General features: G+C 44.0%; 1 protein-coding gene across 1 annotated transcript in view; it reads right to left on the minus strand.

Annotated features, from left to right (window-relative positions):
- LOC139264468 (aryl hydrocarbon receptor-like) overlaps window positions 1-24,403 on the minus strand; it is a 302,097-nt gene that overhangs the window by 8,893 nt on the left and 268,801 nt on the right. The window contains exons 7-9 of the mRNA XM_070881001.1: window positions 8,939-9,141; window positions 5,394-5,503; window positions 2,794-2,935 (exon numbers count right to left, since the gene is read on the minus strand). Coding sequence (XP_070737102.1) covers window positions 2,794-2,935; window positions 5,394-5,503; window positions 8,939-9,141 — 455 coding nt within the window. The remainder of the gene's footprint in view (window positions 1-2,793; window positions 2,936-5,393; window positions 5,504-8,938; window positions 9,142-24,403) is intronic.

Here is a 24,403-nt window from a genome sequence, read left to right on the forward strand (position 1 = left end):
CCAGCTGCCACGGGAAAGAGAGAGAGAAACAAAAACACATAAGTTCGGGGGGGGTTAATAAAAAAAGGAGGAAAGGGAGCAAAATATGGGTAGAGGTTATGGTCTGAAATTATAAACTCGATGTTGAGTCCAGAAGGCTGTAAAGTGCCTAAATGAAAGATGAGGTGCTGTTCCTTTGAACTTGCGTTGAGCTTCATTGGAACAGTTTAGGAGGCGGTGGACTGAGAGGTCAGAGTGGGAATGGAGCGGATAATTAAAGTGACAGGCGACCGGAAGCTCAGGTTCATGCTTACGGACTGGATGGAGATGTTCAGTAAAGCGGTCACCCAATCTGCGTTTGGTCTCTCCATTGTGGAGGAGACCACATCGTGAGCAGCAAATACAGTATACTAAATTGAAAGTACAAGAAGTAAATCACTTTCACCTGGAAGGTGTATTTGGGGCCTTGGACAGTGGGAAGGGAAGGAGTAAAAATGGCAGGTGTTGCATCTCCTGTGCTTGCAAGGGACTGTGTCGTGGGAAGGGGAGGTGGTGCTGGGGGTGACTGCAGAATGGACCAGGTGTCGCGCAGGGAGCGGGCCCTTCGGAATGCTGAGAGGGGAGGGGAGGGGAAGATGTGATTGGTGGTGGGATCACGCTGGAGGTGGCGGAAATGGCGAAGGATGATCCGTTGAATGTGGAGGCTAGTGGGGTGAAAGGTGAGGACAAAGTGAACCCTGTTTTGGTTCTGAGAGGGAGGGGAAAGGTGAGAGTAGAGGTGCGGGAAATAGACCGGACACGGTCGAGGGCCATGTTAACCACAGCGGAGGGGAATCCTTAGTTCAGAAAAAAGGAAGACATATCAGAGGCACTGGTGTGGAAGGTGACGTCGCCAGAGCAGATGCGACGGAGATGGAAAAACTGGGAGAATGGAATGGAGATTTACAGGATGCGGGGTGAGAGAAAGTGTAGTCCAGGTAGCTGTGGGAATCAGTGGGCTTATAGTGAATATTTGTCAATCGTCTATCCCCAGAAATGGAGACAGAGAAGTCGAGGAAGGGAAGGGTCGGAGATGGACCATGTGAAGGTGAGGGAAGGGTGGAAATTGGTTGCAAAGTGAATTAAATTTTCTAGTTCAGGGCGAGAGAAGGAAATAGCACCAATACAGTCATCAATGTGCTGGCAAAAGAGGTGAGGGAGGGAACTTGAGTAGGACTGAAACAAAGAATGTTCCACGAAAAGGCAAGCATAGCTAGGACCCATGCGTGTTCCCATAGCAATACCTTTAATTTGGAGGAAGTGAGTGAAGTCAAAGGAGAAGTTGTTCAATGTGTGAACAAGTTCAGCCAGGCGGAGGAGGTGGTGGTAGATGGGGACTGGTTGGGCCTCTGCTTGAGGAAGAACCGGAGTGCCATCAGGCCATCCTGGTGGGGGATGGAAGTGCAGAGGGATTGGACATCTGTAGTGAAAAGGAGACATTTAAAATAATGAAAGGGATAGACAAGATAGAGGCAGAGAGGTTGTTTCCACTGGTCGGGGAGACTAGAATTAGGGGGCACAGCCTCTAAATACGGGGGAGCCAATTTAAAACCGAGTTGAGAAGGAATTTCTTCTCCCAGAGGGTTGTGAATCTGTGGAATTCTCTGCCCAGCGAAGCAGTTGAGGCTAGCTCATGGAATGTATTCAAATCACAGATAGATAGATTTTTAACCAATAAGGGAATTAAGGGTTACGGGGAGCAGGCGGGTAAGTGGAGCTGAGTCCACGGCCAGATCAGCCATGATCTTGTTGAATGGTGGAGCAGGCTCGAGGGGCTAGATGGCCTACTCCTGTTCCTAATTCTTATGTTCAGTTGGGGCCAGGAAACTGGAAAGTGTTAAAGTGACAGAGGCCATCAGAGGAGTCACAGATATAGGTGGGAAGAGACTGGACAAGGGGAGAAAAAATAGAGTCGAAAAAGAGAAAGAAGAAATAAGTTCCATGGGAAAGAGCAGGCTGAAATGATGGGTCTACCAGGCAATCTTGTTTGTAGATCTTGGGAAGGAGGTAGAAGCAAAATTCTTACTTGTTTTTAGGTTGCAAAAGTCTTATATGAACGGAGTCTGGGTAGTCTTACCCAGTTTCTCATGGGCATGTTCTAGAAAACAAAACTCAGCTATTGAGGGAAATAAAAAATATAAACCTGTTGCAGTAGGGAATACTTGGAGGTTAAATTAACTTTTACTCTGTAGCTGGCTGTGTTACATCTGACCTGGAAGTAATTGGTGCTGACTCTGGGTACCTGGGATGCAAGCATGTTACCAGCACTAGCATTCCTCACCCGATAACAACAAACCATAAACTCAAAAGTGCATTTAAAAAAAAAAAGCCATCTTTGAATGTAGATATGGTTTTAGAACTTAGGGAAGCAATCTATTGAAGTATACCAAATCAAATAAAACATAAAAGAGAACAGTGAGTTATCATCAATGATAGAGAAAAAGGTATTTAATGGCCTAGAACAAAGGTTTTTTGGGGACAGAGGGAGGATCAACTGCTCGAGATACATGGCGCAAAGTTATTAAAAGGGACAGTGCTCTAAATGATTTCCCTTATTGGATGATGAAAGCTCTTATTGCATGCGGAAGCTAGATGATTAAAAAAAAATCAACATTAAATCAAACTAAAAACAAGTTGCAAGTGCATTTAGATATGATTTCCCCCTCACCTGAAAAAGATCAGAAAGCTACATTAAAGCCCCATTTAGTAATTTTCTTTGTCATCAAAAGCTCAACATACTGCTGGATTTCAATGCGAATCAGTTTCAGTACTTACGTGAGGGGTTTTTGTGTGGCTATAATATAATCTGGCTTCCCATTCTTGTATCCCAATCTTGCACTGGCTTGCACCCAAGTCCACCCATTTTCTTTAGTCAAAAGCCTGAAAACAATCATTCCACTTTCTCCTGTCTTCATCACTAAAATGTAGAAACCAGGGGTAAAAAAAAGTGTTATTGAATGATCAGCCTTACTAATTTCTGTACATTGAAATTGTGTTTTAGTAATTATTTTAACTACTTCAAGTGCAGAAACTTGAGTTAGTGAGCGAGTAAACGACAAATAAAATTGTAACATGTTATTTAGTACACAATAAAACATAGAACCACGTCAGTTCTGACGAAAGGTCATTGACCAAAAACGTTAACTGTTTCTCTCTCCACAGATGCTGCCTGACCTGCTGAGTATGTCCAGCGTTTTTAAACCATCAACACTTTCCCACCTAATAAGTCAATAATATGGCTTCCCTATCAATGTGCACTGTGTTCCTTTATTGTCTGCCAACATCATGTAAATTAAAAACTCCTGCACATTTAATTCTGATAACTTAAGCTATACTTTACCTCATGTAAGATTTAAGCATATTTGCTTACGCAGTCCATTTGAATGAAATTTACAAAGAAAATCATTCACTTCTGGAAATTATGTAGTGCCACTTTTGTAAAATAATTCAGGTTTGGTTGTGGAGATGACCTTAGCTGCTGGTACTAGTACTATAATAGTACTAAAAAAAGGCTTGGGGTATTCTAAGTTGTTGCAGTCTTTTGAAATGCCGTTCCTCAGATGGCAAATAACTGGAATAAACATCATGTACCAAAAAAAAAACGAGTATCTGTAAATGATCACATTATCAAGATGCTGAATTTATGTAATCTAATATATTTATGCTATCTAACATTGGAGCAAGAAAGGATTTTGGATCCATTGACTGTTGTTTCCTCAGCATTATTTGCTCATGTTTGATGCTTTTCAAGCACATAAATGTGATTTTTCACTGTAGAATCTATTAACCCATGAAGTGAAAAATATCCTTCGTAAAAGAATACATTTTTGAATTACCGTAGCCTTGATGTTTCTAAACTTCCGTAGTGTTGGTTATCATGCCAAAAACATCACCTCTATAGTTTAACAAAAATTGTAAAATGGTTTCTTAATATCTCTTAAAGGGGAACATTATATGGGGGGTGGGGGGGCGGTGGTGGTATATGGATTGGGGGGTGGGTGGGAAGAAGAGGTATATAGGTTGGGAGGGGGGGGGGGAGGGAGAGGGAAGAGGTATATGGGGGGGTGGAAAAGGTATATGGGTGGAGGTGGAGAGGTATATTGGTGGTGCGGGGGGGGGGGGGGAGATGAATATGGGTGTTGGGGGGGGCGGGAGAGGTACATAGATGGGGGGGGGATAAGAGGTATATGGGGGAGGGGGGGGGAAGAGGAGGTATATGGGGGAGAGGGGGAGAAGAGGTATATGGGTGGGGGCGGGAGAAGAGGTATATGGGGGGAGGAGAAGAGAAGAGATATATGGGTGGGTGGGGGGGGGGAAGAAGAGGTATATGGGTGAGGGGGGTTGGGGGAAAAAGAGGTATATGGATGGGGGGGATGAAGAGTTATATGGGGGGAGGGGGGAAGAAGAGGTATATGGGTGGGGGGGGGGGAAGAAGAGGTATATGGGGGGAGGGGGGAAGAAGCGGTATATGGGTGGAGGGGGGGGGGGGAAGAGGTATATGGGTGGGGGGGGGGAAGAGAAGAGAAGAGATATATGGGTGGGGGGGGGAAAGACAAGAGATATATGGGTGGGGGGGGGGAAAGAAGAGGTATATGGATGGGGGGGAGGGGTATATGAGTAGGGGGTGGGGGAAGAGATATATGGGTGGGGGGTGGGGGAAGAGATATATGGGTGGGGGGTGGGGGAGAGGTGTACGGGGTGGGGAAGAGAGGTGTACGGGGTGGGGAAGAGAGGTGTACGGGGTGGGGAAGAGAGGTGTACGGGGTGGGGAAGAGAGGTGTACGGGGTGGGGAAGAGAGGTGTACGGGGTGGGGAAGAGAGGTGTACGGGGTGGGGAAGAGAGGTGTACGGGGTGGGGAAGAGAGGTGTACGGGGTGGGGAAGAGAGGTGTACGGGGTGGGGAAGAGAGGTGTACGGGGTGGGGAAGAGAGGTGTACGGGGTGGGGAAGAGAGGTGTACGGGGTGGGGAAGAGAGGTGTACGGGGTGGGGAAGAGAGGTGTACGGGGTGGGGAAGAGAGGTATATGGGGTGGGGAAGAGAGGTATATGGGGTGGGGGGGGGGAAGAGAGGTATATACGTTTGGGGGGGTGAGGGTAAGAGAAAGAGTTGCTGAGGAAGCTAGCATTAACAGGACATCATTTTCTATACTTTAATTCTATACTGACTGTATAACTACTACTTTGGTAGAGTTAACATAGGAAGGTTTGCTGAATACATTGTAATAGGTGAATTTTGGTCAGTTTTATTCCTGTGAACAGTAAAAATCTACTAATAAAGGACTGTAGAACTCTAATTTGTGTGGCTTGACGAACTGATGGTCTTTTCCAGACGAAAACAAAAAAGTGCATTGGCACAAAATTGAAAACTGTACTTACTTCGGACATGGCTTTCTGCACAATACATCATGTCAGCTGCATGAATAAATTGATAGCCGGTTCCTCGCATACATAATTCAGCCTCAGTGTAACCTAGGACAATCTTGCTTCTGCAGCAAAACAAAGCAGTGATTTCTCAAAGCACATTTTCAGCCAGGTTTGCAAGCACAAAATCCTATAAGGTTTTATTTTTAACATGAAATTATATCATATATGAAAGGTTTTTCTTTCCTTCAGAATTCATAAATAGATAAATAGATCATATATCTGTAAAATATCACTATATGTGACCAACAATGCCACGCCATAAATAGTAACTTTCCAACATATGAGAGATATGGAATGTATTGCCTGTGAGGGAACAACCCAAATGGAATATGAGACACCAGAAATTCAATTCGAACAGCTGCACATCAGAGTATCACCTGTCAACGTAGAAACTCATACCTAATAGCAACCCTACTTCATGCTGTGCTGTGAAAGGCAAGAACAGACCTAAACTATATTGATTATAAATTTAAAGGAAACAGGAAATTTAAGCAAAAATGGAATGAACAGGATACTGCATTAGACTCTGTTGCAATGTATTCCACCCATGAAGGAGACTCATGTACCCCTTCAAATTACATTGGCTTATTTGGTCAGCGAACACACAGAACATTAAGCAACCTCCTCTAAAGTAATTATGAAATTTAACAAGTGTTGAATACGTGTGTTGTACTGTATAATATTTTTGCTGTTATACTACAGGCTTTCCATTATATTTTTGGAATGATTGCTCTTCCAACACTTGGGTCTACTTGGAAATATTGAAGTTTAATGAAATGTAATTCAATATGTCCATCACACAATTGTTAAACATTATAAGTAACCTGTATCATACTTATTTATTGGTTATGTACCAAAAAGACAGTTAGCTACTCCAAGTGGAGGAGGAGAAAGAGAGCTTTTGCAATTTGTATCGCAGCTTTAACAAAAATCCCCAAGGCACTCTAGAGGAAAAAATAAAAAAGGACAGAGGCCGAACCATAGTAGGAAAGCTAGGAGGAAATAAAACTTAGTCGAAAAAGCTTTTTAGAGGAGAGATGAAGGATTTAGATGGGATAGTTATTTCCATGGAGTGGGACTAAAACAGCTCAAGGTTCTAATACTAATAGGGGAAAGGAATGCCCAAAGTTGAGGGGTATCGGAGGGAATTCAAGGCTCTTTGAGGTTCCAGACGTCAGTTGGGGCAATGCCATGGAGGGATTTGAAATGGAGAATGAGGAGTTTTATTTGGGGGAGACGGAAGCAATATAGGTGAGTGAGGACGTAGTGTAAGATAGGATGACGGTGCTGGAGTGGACAGGGAGAGGGTAGAGGATCAATGGCAAGCGAGTGGAGTTTACTGCAGGGGTCAAAACTGGTGGCTTTGATCTTCCTAATGCCTAGTTGTGGAAATTTTGTATCATCCGAGATCTAATGAGAATTACAGTAGGATGTCAACATACGTATGGAAGTTGACTCCATGCCCATGGATGTCATCACTGCAGGGTTAACGCCTCTTTAAAAAAAAATAGAAAGGGAGAAAATATCATACAAGCTCTTTCTTTATGGCAGCAATGGGGGTGCTTAAGAAGGGTGAAGGTGTTAACTGTAGCAAAGGCAGTGTAGAGGTCAAAGAGGGCAAGGAGAGACAGCAAACTATGGTTGCAGTCACACAGTAGGCCACTAGTAACTTTGACCAGCATATTCTCAGTACTGCAGGCAGGCTGGAAGTCTGATTGGAAGGTGTCGAACAGAGAATGATGGAAATGTAGTGCAGGCGCCACCAAAGAATAAGCGGGAAGACAAGTTAAAATCAGGAAGCAGGGATTAAGAAATGTCAAGACTGGGTTCTAAAAGTCTGAAGATGGTGAGAGGAAGGACAGAGCATGTCAAGAGTTCTATAGTTCTGAGATCCTGAGGAAAAAATGATTCAGAGTTGGAAGATAATTCCATTGCTTCAGAAAAATCCCCAGAATAAAGCAAAGATTAGAAAAATATTTAAGAAAACAATAGTAAGAGAAAGGAGGGAGAGGGAGAAAGACAAAAGAGAAAGAAAGAGGCAGAAAGAAGAGGGAGTAAAGAAAAGCAAGAGAAAGAATTAAGTGATACGAGAAAGAATTTGAAATTATATTGCACTTTATTACTCCTCAGAAACAGCTCAAAAGCATTTCACATGTCGTTTAAAGTACAGTGATTTAGGTAGGGAAATGCCAGTCTTTTTTGTTCACAAACAGTAATGACCAGTTAATTTGTTTTTGGTGGTGTTGGTTGCACTCCAGTAGATTTGGTACTCATTATGCATCAGTGGGTGAATTTAATTAACCCAGACATTCCCAATATCCTCCTACCGCAGGAATTTATTAAATCTTTTTTTAAAAGGACTCGTGTACCCATACTTGCTACATCCATCAGTCACCTGTCCCAAAGATATCTGAGAAACCAAATACTGCCTGGCATTGAACTTGATAGTCAACTATATAGTCCCCTTTAGTCACTATCACTATTCATTTTGAATAGTTCTTTTAAACCAACTACATACATCCTTTTATCATTATGAAAACCTCAATCATATTCCCCGATCCCAGGCTATTCCAAACATTTCCTAAGCCTATCTTCTTAGCCAACAGATCCACATTAAGATGTCATCCTTGTTACTTTCTGCAACCTTTTACGAGCATCAATATCCATCGCTAGGCCTAAGGACATAACTGGACACACTAGAGTTGATCCTGCATTCCGGTACTCCCAGGAACACTTAGAGAGAGCACATGTCCAGAAATTGTGGCCGCGCAGCCATAATCTTACATCCTTTATAGGCAGAAAATCTTTAACGATTTTGTGGCATTCTTCAGGAGGGAAGCCGTGCAACCCATGGTTTTACATTCAGTATCTACAGGCTATACATTCACTATTTCTTGGTCCTTGATGTGTCAGCCGTGGCTTTTTGGTAGCACTCTCCCCTCTGAAAATTGTCAGCAGGTTGTAGTTTCAAGTCTCACTTCAGGGACTGGAGCACAAAAGTCTAGGCTGATACTCTAGAACAGTACTGAGAGTGCCATATTCCAAATGTGAATGAATCAGAGATGTGTATAACTCAAGCACAGTACATTTAGTTTTGTACTTACTCATCACACTGACTGCCAGGCAAGACAGTGGAATTACTTAATATCTGGATGTGCTGACTGGCAAGTGTAGTATCTTTCTGGATGGTTCAGCTAAAATAGTCTTAATAACCTTCCTAATCTGTATCTCTATTGCAACATAGCAATACTTTGCTTTCCCTGCATCTACTTCACATTGTTTGTGAACCTTTTGTGGCTGCTTAATGACTACCAAGTCCTTTTTCTGCTGTTACTTACAATGGGTAAGCCTCAAGTTGCCTGGTCCCATGAGCACGTCACATATTGAATAATATCTGCCATTTAAGATCCCATTTCTTTAACTTGCCTAAATAAGTGTCTAAGTTTAAATAATTGCTAACATAGTTTTATAAAGTTTAAGCAAATAATATCACTCACTTAGCATCACAGCCCATTGGTGTGAAGTCTAATTTGTGCTTGGTTCTGAAAATGAAATTTTTGGTTCGGATCTCCAAGATGGACGGAGGCTGGAGTGGTGTTGCTATTGCAAACAAAGCCAACTGTGGAGGGATAATTGAGCCATCTTTCCCTTTCATGTTCTGCTCATAAAGAAATTTGAGTCTGCCTTGGAAATTCATAGCCTTGAAAGAACACATTTAGAAATTAGTTATTACAACTTTAATACAATACTGATAATGCTAGCTCGAATTGCTGAAAGTGAATCTAAAGTGCAGGACCAAAACATGTGTTAGTATTCAATAGCAGGTCAGCCTATGCAAAGGTTAGTGTGAAGAGCACTGCATCATAAACTATGAATTCATAAAATGGTTTCAATATGTAATTATAACTGGAAAATTATTTTCTCTTAGTGATGCCATAAATTATAGTGGTGGGATCAGAGAACCCTCCATAATTATTGGCCCAAAATTGCCAGCACCAAAATGAATCTCAATCATTAGTGAAGGCTTTTATAGATTTCAAAGTATTCATACAGTTTCAATCCTACAACAGCTGCAAACATTTTTAACAGAAACATTGCAATACTTCACATTAGAAAGCAGAGCTACACAAAGATCTGAACACTTTGTTCCAATAAAACACTAATCACATTTTATTAGAACAAAGATCATCTAACTAACTTTTTAAGCACAGCGCCAAATTTAAAGCATCCATGAAAAGAGCTCTACATGTGCATTTATATTATATGTATCAATTACTGCAGAGATAGTGCGTTTCAACAGTTAAATTATTATTCAAGTCACTTAGTGATTGAGGTGCAGGAACTACTTTTCATGCGCTAGCTAGTATTACATTATCACAGCACTGGAGGTTTTAGGCCATTCTGCAACGATTACCATGGGTGGGAATGCAGCGGCTACAAATTCTTAAATATACTGCTACCTACATCTTTAGTGACCTATGTCAATACAATATGGTTACTAGCCCCCTGAAGAATGTTCAGGTTAGAGTTTCAGAGAGCTCATTCATTGAAATTAATATGATTAGCTTTTTGAGATATAGATCGTTCAAATTGCTACAGAAAAGGAAAGTTGGTAGAGTAGAAATTATGACTTTTCAGTCATAAAATGTTATACAAGTGAAAAAGTTAACCAAAAATAAAAAAAAAAAACAGTATTTGTAAATGGGGGGGGGGTGTTCACAGTAGATAGGTAACAAGTACAAAAGATTACCTTCGGAAAGACTTGGACTAATTCTGCAGATGGTTTGGGATAACCACAGATGGATTTTAATATGGCTAAAAGTAGGGTAATGCATAGAAACAGATAAAAGCAGATCTGTATCATATAGAAGAATCTTTTTTTGAACATAAGAATTAAGAGCAGGAGTAGGCCATATGGCCCCTCGAGCCTGCTCCACCATTCAATATCATGGCTGATCTTCAACCTCAACTTCACTTTCCTGCCCGATCCCCATATTCCTGGATTCCCCTAGAGTCCAAAAATCTATTGATCTCAGTCTTGCATATACTCAGCATCCACAGCCTTTGGTGTAGAGAATTCCCAAGATTCACAACCCTCTGAGTGAATTCCTCACCTCAGTCTTGAAAAGGGAGGGTGAACAGTCAGTTGTCGTGGTGCACATCGGTACCAACGATATAGGTAAAAAAAGGATGAGGTCCTACGAGACGAATTGAAGGAGCTAGGAGCTAAATTAAAAGGTAGGACCTCAAAAGTAGTAATCTCGGGATTGCTATCAGTGCCACGTGCTAGTCAGAGTAGGAATCACAGGATAGCTCAGATGAATACGTGTCTTGAGCAGTGGTGCAGCAGGGAGGGATTCAAATTCCTCGGGCATTGGAACCGGTTCTAAGGGAGGTGGGACCAGTACAAACCGGATGGTCTGCACCTGGGCAGGACCGGAACCAATGTCCTAGGGGGAGTGTTTGCTGGTGCTGTTGGGGAGGAGTTAAACTAATATGGCAGGGGGATGGGAACCAATGCAGGGAGACAGAGGGAAACAAAATGGAGACAAAAGCAAAAGACAGAAAGGAGATGAGTAAAAGTGGAGGGCAGAGAAACCCAAGGCAAAAAACAAAATGGGCCACTGTACAGCAAAATTCTAAAGGGTCAAAGTGTAATAAAAAGGCAAGCATGAAAGCTTGGTGCCTCAATGCAAGGAGTATTCAGAATCCAAGAGAGGGCTGTGAGCTAGTTAGAGTGGGTGAGAGCTCAGATGAACAGGACCCCCAAGAAAGAATGCAAAAGGCAGGAAGCAACAGAGCAGAGTAGCACTGGGGTAAGTGTAAACCACAAGGTGATAGGAAGGGACAATATGTTTGAATATGAAGGGGCTGCAGGAGGGGTCAAAACTAAAAATCATGGTTTAAAAACTAGTATTAAAACACTTTACCTAAACGCACGCAGCATTCGAAATAAAGTAAATGAGTTGACAGCACAAATCATTACAAATGGGTATGATTTGGTGGCCATTACAGAAACATGGTTGCAGGGTGGCCAAGACTGGGAATTAAACATACAGTGGTATCTGACAATTCGGAAAGATAGACAAGAAGGGAAAGGAGGTGGGGTAGCTCTGTTAATAAAGGAAGATATCAGGGCAGTTGTGAGAGATGATATTGGCTCTAATGAACAAAATGTTGAATCAGTGTGGGTGGAGATTAGAGATAGTAAGGGGAAAAAGTCACTGGTGGGAGTAGTTTATAGGCCCCCAAATAATAACTTCATGGTGGGGCGGGCAATAATCAAGGGAATAATGGAGGCATGTGAAAAAGGAACGGCAGTAATCATGGGGGATTTTAACCTACATATCGATTGATCAAATCAAATCGCACGAGGTAGCCTTGAGGAGGAATTCATAGAATGCATATGGGATTGTTTCTTAGAACAGTATGTTACAGAACCTACAAGGGAGCAAGCGATCTTAGATTTGGTCCTGTGTAATGAGACAGGAATAATAAACGGTCTCCTAGTAAAAGATCCTCTCGGAATGAGTGATCATAGTATGGTTGAATTTGTAATACAGATTGAGGGTGAGGAAGTAGTGTCTCAAACGAGCGTACTATGCTTAAACAAAGGAGACTACAGTGAGATGAGGGCAGAGTTGGCTAAAGGCAGGAAGCAACAGAGCAGAGTAGCACTGGGGTAAGTGTAAACCACAACTGGAAACACAGACTAAACGGTGGCACAATTGAGGAACAGTGGAGGACTTTTAAGGAGCTCTTTCATAGTGCTCAACAAAAATATATTCCAGTGAAAAAGAAAGGCGGTAAGAGAAGGCATAAACAGCCGTGGATAACCAAGAAAATAAAGGAGAGTATCAAATTAAAAACCAATGCGTATAAGGTGGCCAAGGTTAGTGGGAAACTAGAAGATTGGGAAAATTTTAAACGACAGGAAAGAATGACTAAGAAAGCAATAAAGAAAGGAAAGATAGATTACGAAAGTAAACTTGCGCAAAACATAAAAACAGATAGTAAAAGCTTTTACAGATATATAAAACGGAAAAGAGTGACTAAAGTAAATGTTGGTCCCTTAGAAGATGAGAAGGGGGATTTAATAATGGGAAATGTGGAAATGGCTGAGACCTTAAACAATTATTTTGCTTCCGTCTTCACAGTGGAAGACACAAAAACCATGCCAAAAATTGCTGGTCACGGGAATGGGGGAACGGAGGACCTTGAGACAATCACTATCACTAGGAGGGTAGTGCTGGACAGGCAAATGGGACTCAAGGTAGACAAGTCCCCTGGGTCCTGATGAAATGCATCCCAGGGTATTAAGAGATGGCGGAAGTTATAGCAGATGCATTCGTTATAATCTACCAAAATTCTCTGGACTCTGGGGAGGTACCAGCGGATTGGAAAGCAGCTAATCTAACGCCTCTGTTTAAAAAAGGGGGCAGACAAAAGGCAGGTAACTATAGGCCGGTTAGTTTAACATCTGTAGTGGGGAAAATGCTTGAAACTATTAAAGGAAGAAATAGTGGGACATCTAGATAGGAATAGTGCAATCAAGCAGACGCAACATGGATTCATGAAGGGGAAATCATGTTTAACTAATTTACTGGAATTCTTTGAGGATATAATGAGCATGGTGGATAGAGGTGTACTGATGGATGTGGTGTATTTAGATTTCCAAAAGGCATTCAATAAGGTGCCACACAAAAGGTTACTGCAGAAGATAAAGGTACGCGGAGTCAGAGGAAATATATTAGCATGGATGGAGAATTGGCTGGCTAACAGAAAGCAGAGAGTCAGGATAAATGGGTCCTTTTCGGATTGGAAATCGGTGGTTAGTGGTGTGCCACAGGGATCGGTGCTGGGATCACAACTGTTTACAATATACATAGATGACCTGGAAGAGGGGACAGAGTGTAGTGCAACAAAATTTGCAGATGACACAAAGATTAGTGGGAAAGCGGGTTGTGTAGAGGACACAGAGAGGCTGCAAAGAGATTTAGATAGGTTAAGTGAATGGGCTAAGGTTTGGCAGATGGAATACAATGTCGGAAAATGTGAGGTCATCCACCTTGGAAAGAAAAATAGTAAAAGGGAATATTATTTGAATGGGGAGAAATTACAACATGCTGCGGTGCAGAGGGACCTGGGGGTCCTTGTGAATGAATCCCAAAAAGTTAGTTTGCAGGTGCAGCAGGTAATCAGGAAGGCGAATGGAATGTTGGCCTTCATTGCGAGAGGGATGGAGTACAAAAGCAGGGAGGTCCTGCTGCAACTGTACAGGGTATTGGTGAGGCCGCACCTGGAGTACTGCGTGCAGTTTTGGTCACCTTACTTAAGGATATACTAGCTTTGGAGTGGGTACAGAGACGATTCACTAGGCTGATACCGGAGATGAGTGGGTTACCTTATGATGATAGATTGAGTAGACTGGGTCTTTACTCGTTGGAGTTCAGAAGGATGAGGGGTGGTCTTATAGAAACATTTAAAATCATGAAAGGGATAGACAAGATAGAGGCAGGGAGGTTGGTTCCACTAGTTGGGGAGACTAGAACTAGGGGGCACAGCCTCAAAATACGGGGGAGCCAATTTAAAACCGAGTTGAGAAGAAATTTCTTCTCCCAGAGGGTTGTGAATCTGTGGAATTCTCTGCCCAAGGAAGCAGTTGAGGCTGGCTCATTGAATGTATTCAAATCAGATAGATAGATTTTTAACCATTAAGGGAATTAAGGGTTACGGGGAGCGGGCGGATAAGTGGAGTTGAGTCCACGGCCAGATCAGCCATGATCTTGTTGAATGGTGGAGCAGGCTCGAGGGGCTAGATGGCCTACTCCTGTTCCTAATTCTTATGTTCTCATGAATGGCCGACCCAGCCAGGGGAAACAACCTCTCAGCATCTACCCTGTCAATTACCCTCAAAATCACGTGTTTCAATGGGATCATCTTTCATTTTCCTAAACTCCAGCGAGTCTAGGCATAATCTAATCAATCTCTCCTCATAGGACAACCCTCTCATCCCAGGGATCAATGCAGTGAATCTTCGTTGCACCGCCTCTAAGGCGAGTATGTCCTTCCTCAGATAGGGAAATTGTGCACAGTACTCCAGTTGTTGTCTCACCAAAGCCCTGTACAATTGTAGTAAAACTTCCTAGGGCCAAAATTTCCACCCCGCTGGAAAGGCAGCTCGCCTACCACGTTTCGACCGTTTTTACCGCTGCGGTAGATGTGATGGCTGCTATGCTCATAATAAAGGATGAAACTGAGCACTATGTACAATGAGCAAGTGTGACCTTAGCTTCTTTAATAAGACTCCAGAGTGCAGGTACCTCGTGGGTGGCCTGCTTATCTACCGTGTTCTCAAGGGATGCTGGGATCCCTTGGGACTCTGACAGGTCGGCCCTCTGGTGGTAGTGTAATACAGGTTACAAGGGGTTAAATACATAACATCACTCCCCTGTGACGTCAACAGTACACTTATTTACAAGGAGAGACAATATGGGGCTTTTCGCTCCCTTGCCAATCGTCTCGGTACACATGCGGGTGTGGGTGAGTTGGTTAGTTCTTCACTGAGCTGCTGGGCAGCCGGCCTTGCCGGGCTGCTGGGGATGGTGAGTTCGGTTTCGTGGTCAACCATGATGTCATTTGTCACTTGTGTATGTGTTGGAGGGTTAAAGTTGGTGGTGTCTTCTTCGGGTTCGTAGCTGTTAGTGAACCGCAATTTGATTTCGTCCAAATGTTTTCTGTGCATTTGTCCATTGGCCAATTTGACCTGAAACACCTTACTCCCCTCTTTGGCTGTGACCGTGCTAGTGAGCCATTTTGGACCATGTCCATAATTGAGCAGAAACACAGGATTCATTGATCTCAATATCGCGTGACAAATTTGCGCGGTCATGGTACACACTTTGTTGACGCCGCTTGCCCTCCACATGATCATGGAGATCAGGGTGGCCAAGAGAAAGCCTTGTTTTTAGCGCTTTTTTCATGAGCAGCTCGGCTGGGGGAACCCCGGTGAGTGAGTGGGGTGTGGTGCGGTAGCTGAGCAGCATTCGAGACAGCCGGGTCTGCAGGGAGCCTTCCGACACACGTTTCAAGCTTTGCTTGATGGTCTGAACTGCCCATTCTGCCTGGCCGTTGGATGTGGGCTTGAACGGGCAGATGTGACATGTTTGATCCCATTGCGGGTCATGAATTTCTTGAATTCAGCACTGGTGAAGCACAACCCATTGTCGCTGACTAGGACATCAGGCAAGCCGTGCGTGGCAAACATGGCTCGTAGGCTTTCAATAGTGGCCGTGGACGTGCTTAGACATTATCGCACATTCAATCCATCTTGAGTAAACTTCCACGACAATCAAAAACATTTTGCCTAGAAATGGGCCTGCATAGTCCACGTGGATCCTCGACCACGGTTTGGAGAGCCACGAATACAAACATAGCGGTGTCTCTCTGGGTGCATTGCTCAGCTGAGAGCAAGTGTTGCGCTGGCGCATGCATGACTCTAAATCTGAGTCGATGCCGGGCCACCACACATGGGATCTGGCTATGGCTTTCATCATGACAATGCCTGGGTGAGTGCTGTGCAGTTCACATATGAACGTATCTCTGCCTTTCTTGGGCAAGACCACGCGATTACTCCACAACAGGCAGTCCGCCTGCAGCGACATTTCGTCTTTGCGCCTATGGAACGGCTTAATCGTCTCCTGCATCTCCACTGGGACACTGGATCAGCTCCCATGGAGGAAAAGTTTTTTTTTTTAAAACCATGGTCAGTAAAGGATCCTGGCTGGTCCAGGTCCTGATCTGGCGGGCCGTAACGGGGGACTTTTCGATCTCGAACGGCTCCATGACCACGAGCAAGTCCGCTGGCTGTGCCATTTCCACCCTGGTGGTGGGCAATGGCAGCTGACTGAGAGCATCTGTGCAGTTCTCTGTTCCCGGTCTGTGGCGGATTACATAGTTGTATGCCGACAGCGTGAGAGCCCATCTTTGGATGTGGGTAGAGGCATTGGTGTTAATCCCTTTGCTCTCAAAGAACAGCGATATGAGCAGCTTGTGGTCCGATTCAAGCTCAAACTTGAGGCCAAATATGTAGTGGTGCATTTTTTTTACCCCGTAAACGCACGCCAGAGCTTCTTTTTCAATCATGCTGTAGGCCCTTTCGGCCTTGGACAAACTCCTGGATGCATAAGTGACCGGTTGCAAGATCCCAGATTCGTTAGCACACCCGACCCCGTATGACGACGCATCGCAAGCTAGCACTAATCTTTTACAAGGGTTATACAGGACAAGCAGTTTGTTTGAACATAACAGATTTCTGGCTTTCTTAAAGGCAGCCTCTTGTGAATTCCCCCATACCCAGTTGTCTCCCTAGCGCAGCAGCGCATGTAGGGGTTCTAGCAGGGTGCTTAACCCAGGTAGGAAATTATCAAAATAGTTAAGGAGTCCCAGGAACGACCGCAGCTCCATCACGTTCTGTGGTCGCGGCGCATTCTTGGTGGCCTCCGTCTTGGGGTCAGTGGGTCTGATGCCGTCCACCGCGATTCTTCTTCCCAAGAACTCGACCTCCTGCACCAGAAAAACACACTTCGAGCGTTTCAACCTGAGCCCCATGCGATCCAACCGACTAAGAACCTCTTCCAGATTCTTCAAGTGCTCAATGGTGTCCTGACCTGTAACCAGTATGTCATCCTGGAAAACCACGGTGCGAGGAACCGACTTTAGCAGGCTCTCCATGTTCCGTTGGAAGATTGCCGTGGCCGACCGAATTCTGAGCGGGCACCGGTTATAGATGAACAGGCCTTTTTTGCATATTGATTCAGGTGAGGCCTTTCGAAGACTCCTCCAGCTCCTGCGTCATGTAGGCTGAGGTAAGGTCCAGCTTGGTGAACGTCTTCCCTCCAGCCAGGGTCTCGAATAGGTCATCTGCCTTGGATAGCGGGTACTGGTCCTGCAGCGAAAAACGGTTAATCGTTACTTTATAGTCCCCACAAATTCTAACTGTGTCGTCCTCTAAGTACCGGGACAATCGGATTCGCCCACTCGTTGAATTCCACCGGCGCAATGATGCCTTCTCGCTGCAGCCTGTCCAGCTCATTTTTCACTTTCTAATGCATCATGTACGGTACCGCCCCAGCCTTGTGGACGGGTCGTGTACCGGGAACCAAATGGATCTGCACTTTCGCCCCCGAGAAACTTCCAGTGTCTGGCTCGAACAACGACGGGAACTTGTTCAGAACCTGGGCACGAGGCGTCATCGACGGACGAAAGCGCTCGGATGTCGTCCCAGTTCCAGCGGATTTTTCGCATCCAGTTTCTGCCAAACAACCTGGGGCCATCCCCGGCACAATCCACAGCGGAGTTCGTGTATTGCTCCGTCATAGGAGACTTTGACTTCTGCACTGCCAATTACAGGGATTAGTTCCTTGGTGTACGTCCTTAGTTTGGTGTAAATGGGGCTGAGCTTGGGCCTGTGTGCATTTTTGCCCCTCAGCCTGTCGAAGGCCTTTTTACTCATTATGGACTGACTTGCACCCGTGTCCAGTTCCATAGATACTGGAATACCTATCAATTTAACTTTCAACATTATTGATGGACATTTCGTAGCGAATGTGTGTACCCCGTACTCTTCTGCCTCCTCAGTACGAATCTCCAATTCAGCCTGATCCACAGTGGATCGATCTTCCTCTGCAACGTGGTGGTTTGCAGGGCTTGCAGCTCGCCTGCACATTCGCTAGAGGTGTCCCATTGTTATTCAACCGTTGCACATATAGTGCTTGAAGCGGCATTGATGTGGAAGTGATCATCGGCCCCAACGCCAACAAGGTGTTAACTGCCTTGCATTAAAGATTGATGGCAGACTCTGCGTCATCTGAGTTCGGGCAGCAGCAGCCGGCGTGTACGTTCTGCCATGTATATTCCTGCTCGAACCGACGTTACTTTATGCACAGTACTGGCCGAAACTTCTTTACTCTGCGAAATCTGTTTGGTGTTGTCGCTGGTGGACATAAATGCCTGGGCTATCGTTATGGCTTTACTTAGGTTCGGAGTTTCTATAGTCAAGAGTTTGTTTTATGGCCAATGCCCAATACAAAAAAGTCTCCAAGCATTTGTTTTAGAAATCCCTCAAACTCACAATGTCCTACGAGGCGCCTTAGTTTGGCGACATAGCTCGCCACTTCCTGGCCCTCCGATTGTTAACACGTGTAGAACCGATATCTCGCCATCAAAACGCTTTCCTTAGGATTTAGGTGCTCTCAGACCAGCATACACAATTCTTCATAGGATTTCTCTGTTGGTTTTGCCGGAGCTAGGAGGTTCTTCATGAGTCCATATTTTGTTGCCCCAGACAGTTAGGAGGATCGCCCTTCGTTTGGTAGCGTTCTCGTCCCCTTCCAGCTTGTTGGCCACGAAGTATTGGTCGAGTCTCTCCATGAAGGTCTCCCAATCGTCCCGTTCTGAAAACTTCTCCAGGATACCAACTGTTCTTTGCAATTTCGTGCGGTTGTTTGTTACCTCGTCGCCAATTGCTATGCTCATAATAGAAACATAGAAAATAGGTGCAGTAGGCCAATCGGCCCTTCTAGCCTGCACCGCCATTCAATGAGTTCATGGCCGAACATGCAACTTCAGTACCCCATTCCTGCTTTCTCGCCATACCCCTTGATCCCCCTAGTAGTAAGGACTTCATCTAACTCCTTTTTGAATATATTTAGTGAATTGGCCTCAACAACTTTCTGTGGTAGAGAATTCCACAGGTTCACCACTCTCTGGGTGAAGAAGTTTCTCCTCATCTCGGTCCTAAATGGCTTACCCCTTATTCTTAGACTGTGACCCCTGGTTCTGGACTTCCCCAACATTGGGAACATCCTTCCTGCATCTAACCTGTCTGAACCCATCAGAATTTTAAGTGTTTCTATGAGGTCCCCTCTCATTCGTCTGAACTCCAGTGAATACAAGCCAAGTTGATCTAGTCTTTCTTGATAGGTCAGTCTCGCCATCCCGGGAATCAGTCTGGTGAACCTTCGCTGCACTCCCTCAATAGCAAGAATGTCCTTCCTCATAAAGGATGAAACTGAGTACTGTGTACAATGAGCAAGTGTGACCTTAACTCCTTTAATAAGACTCCAGAGTGCAGGTACCTCGTGCGTGGCCTGCTTATATACCGTGCTCCCAAGGGATGCTGGGATCCCTTGGGACTCCGACAGGTAGGCCCTCTGGTGGTAGTGTAATACAGGTTACAAGGGGTTAAATACATAACAGTGGCCTTGCGTGAAATTCCGCTCTTTGGCTTTTTTTTTTCTAGAGCGGCCTAAAGGTTGGTCATAATGGGGCAGAAGTGCAGCACTTCGATAAGTAGAGGGGTGGAAGTGGGGGCGCAGGCGGAGTGTCTGTCGCTGTCAATTATCAGCGTAACGCTGATGACGTCATGACGTTGACGCCGTCACCACGTCTCTCCCCTTCATTTAAAGGGGAGAGCCTCTGCGATTCTTTAAGTTAGGTCCACTGGGCCACCAGGGAAGGTTTCGGCCCTGCTGACAGTCCAGCTGAACCTGAGGGCATAATTGTTGGCCCGACATAGTTGGCCCACAAAAAAATAGTTGGCGGTTGCGGCAGTATGTCCTTCCCTTTAATGGCAGCCGCATCACCATTTTAGAAGCACTCCAAGCACAGTGCACCGATGGAAAAAGCTGTCAGTGGCACCGAGCAGCAGGAGCAAGATTTTCTGCGCGGAATTTCGGGTTTGGGGGAGTCACATCGGCGGTGCACAGTCAGATGATGCATTTAAGGCGGATCGGCAGCAGTGGGGGGAAGCGAGTCACCGCCGGGATACCACAGGAACGGAATTTTCAAAATGGCAGCCATTCAACAAAAAATCTGCGGCCATTCCACTCCGCAACGTGGCCACCGATTTCCTGCATGAACAGGCCTTAAGGGAAGGGGCAATTTTGGCCCCCTTACACTTGTACTCTAACCCCCTTGCAATAAAGGCCAACATGCATTTGCCTTCCTAATTGCTTGCTGTACCAACATGCTAACTTTCTGTGTTTCCTGTATGAGGACACATAAATCCCTCTGTACACCAACATTTAAAAGTTTCTCACCATTTAAAAAAAATATTGTTTTTCTATTCGTCCTACCAAAGTGAATGATGTCACATTTCCCCACATTATGCTCTATCCGCCACCAATGGCCCACTCACTTAACCGGTTTATATCCCATTGCAGGCTCTTTGTGTCCTCACAGCTTACTTTCCCACCTAGTTTTGTATAGTCAACAAACTTGGTTACATTGCACTCGGCCCTTTCATCCAGTAAATAGCTGAGGCCCAAGCCCTTGCGGCGTCCTTAGTTATAGCCGCCAACCGAAAAATGACCCGTTTAACCGTACTCTGTTTTCCGTCTGTTAACCAATCCTTTATCCATGCTAATACATTACCCCCAACCCCATGAGCACTTTTTGCGATAGATTGTGGGATTTGACAAAGCCCAACGGCACAAGACTACATTATTAGGTATTGCGCTTTTTCTTAAGAGGGAGGACACTACAGAAAAATGTATTCAGGGGCTAATGAGTAATTAAAATATAAATATCTAAAATTAAATGAAATTCATAAAACTATGGGACATTATACAAAACAAGCTATGTTGTGCCCACTGGTCAATAGAAGGCATCCACTGACCCATTAGACACATTAAGCTAGAATTTGCTGGGACAAGGCATCTCAATGCATGCCAAGTTAGTCAGACTTTTTACTGCATCGTTCAGCTCAAAATATTTTTGCCCAAAGTTACTGAAAGTGTGAGCTAATGATGGCGAGAGCAACACAGCATCTGGGACCTTGGTGAACGATAGGACCAACAGCGCATCTCCTTAACCAATGAGATTTAAGGATTGAGAAATAAAGAACTGAGAAGGATGGTGAACTAGATAGAGTGGGTGAATTCAATGTAAAATCAGGTACATAGAGAAATAAAGAAAGGAAAAGACAGTTTGGATTAAGAGAGAGAAAAAAAAACACAAAAGAAAAAAAAATGTAAAATTTGGCATTTTACAAATCTCAGTATCAATTCATTACCTGAAGGAATGAGACTTCACACTTTCAATTGTTAGTTTTCTGGGCCAGAGAGGCTGCCTGGCAGTTATCAACACTTATCAAATTGTTGAAAGGGTACATACGCTATTAATTAATAGACTTAACTGTGTGGTAAGTTTAGTGGGCAATTAACGTGAACATTCAGGAACTTCATGAAACTGACGGGGGAGGTTAAGGGCAGGATGCCATTTTCGCAAAATTAATGGTGAAGCAGCGCAAATCGTGCAACAGCTTGTGGGAATTCGCAATTTCGGAGCATTTCTTGCTCGCCAAAAGCTGCTGGCCGATTTGCATAGTAATAAGGGCGTGTGTCTTTCACATACCGTTATATTTCAGCAAATTCCAGCCCTTTATGTTGGTGCTCTGACCTGACATAGGCACTAGCTGTAAATATAAGGCATTCGATAAGGTGCTACATCAAAGGTTACTGCACAAGATAAGAACTCATGGGATTGAGGGTAACATATTAGCATGGATAGAGGATTGGCTAACTAACCGGTAGGAAAAATAAAAAAGCAAATTATTATTTAAATTGGGAGAGATTACAAAATGCTGCAGTAGAGGGGGACCTGGGGGTTCTTGTACATGAAACACAAAAAGTTAGCAAGCAGGTACAGCAAGTAATTAGCAAGGCAAATGGAATGTTCGCCTTTATTGCAAGGGGGATGGAGTATAAAAGCAGAGAAGTCCTGCTACAACTACAGGGGCATTGGTGAGACCACACCTGGAGTACTGCGTGCAGTTTTGGTCTCCTTATTTAAGGAGGGATATACTTGCATTGGAGGCAGTTCAGAGAAGGTTCACGAGGTTGATTCCTGAAATAGGCCTATACTCATTGGAGTTTAGAAGAATGAGAGGTGATCTTATTGAAACATATAAGATTCTGAAGGGGCTTGAGAGAGTAGATGCAGAGAGGATGTTTCCCCTCGTGGGGGAATCTAGAACTAGGGGGCATAATTTCAGAATAACGGGTCGTCCCTTTAATACAGAGATGAGAAGGAATTTCTTCTCTCAGTGTGTCATGAATCTTTGGAATTCTTTACCCCAGAGAGTTGTGGTAGCTGGGTTATTGAATATACTTAAAGTGGCGATAGACAGATTTTTGAACGATAAGGGAGTCAAGGGTTATGGGGAGCGGGCAGGAAGTTGATGTCAAGATCAGATCAGCCATGATCTTATTGAATAGCGCAGCAGGCTCCTATTTCTTATATTCCTAAAATTGTGCTACTGCCTAAAATACACAGCACAAGTTATTTGCTCATTCAATACCTATTTATATCCTCTCTTTTACAGAAAAATGTCTTCAGAATGCAAATAGGTGGAGGAACTCAGTAGTCCTAAACTCGCTTCAAAAATGGGTGCATGGAAGTCAGCAACTGGGAAGCTATACATGGTATGGGTGATGCACAAGCTGGAGGAAAGTAATATGCTCCAGACCTGTGTAATTATTGCCTACCTTCTCTGTACAAATGTAAAGCTATGGACCATCTAAACACCAACTTGTCTAACTATGCACATTGATTCACGTGCCCTGTTTTTGTTTATAGATGTGCCACAATCATGGACGCAAGCTATACCCTCTCACTAATGGTCACATTCCAGGCCATCCCCAGCTGAACCAGGTGCTATCCCAGATTCAAATGTTCCAAAGCTTTAATGATTTGAAGGTGGAATTACAAGCTCAATCATACAATATCAATGTGGAAGGGGCAGACAGAAGCTGAAGGAGGGCTGACTATTCCTGAACAGAGACACAGCATCACTATAGGCACCATTCTGTTACTTATTGATTCTCTCCTCATGGAGCCAGCTATGAAACAGTGCACAGCTTCTTAACACAAATGACTCACCTAAGGAACTCCCTGCTTGTGGATCTAGCTACAAGCGGAGTTTGCTACAGTTGCATATGCTACACTTGTCTCTGTTTTCAACGACTTTCTGAAAATACATTTCTTCAACCAAGCTATCAGTGACTTGGTGTTCTGCTGCCTCCTTGACCTATTTACTTATTCTCTGTAAAGTACGTTACAATATTTTCTATGTTAAAGGTACTTTATATATGCAAGCACCTTGCTGTGGACTTAAATAGTTGAGTCACTCCCCTCACCCCTCACTGTCAGAAACACAGAGAGACACTAACAGCGACAGGGAGAGCGGCTGACAGAAACACCTTCCCTTCACATAAAACTAGGACTTCTATTTTTTATTTGTTATTGATTGGTTGCTTATTACTTTGGTCTTGGTGCTTTAGGTGCAGGGTTCCTTCTATTTTTTATTTGTTAATTAATTATTTGTGCTTCGTTTAGTGCTTGGTGCTTTAAATGTCCTGCTTTGTTTAGTGCTTAATGCTTTAAATGTACTTATGCTTCTTTAATGTTGTTGTGAAGGTGTTTAGTGTTTTGGAAAATCCTCTAACTTCCCTCCCCCCACGTCGATGTTGATGTGTCTGCCTCAGCCGGGAGCTTACACTTGCTTATTTATAAAAAGAGAAACAGCTGTCCTCACTCAGCAGATATAAGGCAAAATATCATCGAAAGAGGTTTTAAGCCATTTTAAGTGATGTGTTTAATGCTTTAGTCCTTTGTGTTTAATGCTTCCCACCCCCCGTCTCTGGCTGTGCCTGCACTAAACTTAGCTCTAGGTAAGGTTTTCAGAACTTACAAAAGTGGACACTTACTCCATTCTAAGTTAGTTTGGAGTAAGTTTTTGCTGCTTAAACTTGCAAAATAGGCCTAAGTGGCTGGACACACCCCCTTTTGAAAAAAAAACTGAACTAAAACTAAACTAAACTAACTCACTAAAACTGGAGCAAACTAAATGCCGAGAATTGCGATTTCTAAGATACTCCAAACTAAACTAGTTGCTCCAA

This window comes from Pristiophorus japonicus, chromosome 5, assembly GCF_044704955.1.
Source record: "Pristiophorus japonicus isolate sPriJap1 chromosome 5, sPriJap1.hap1, whole genome shotgun sequence".
Lineage (NCBI taxonomy): Eukaryota > Metazoa > Chordata > Chondrichthyes > Pristiophoridae > Pristiophorus > Pristiophorus japonicus.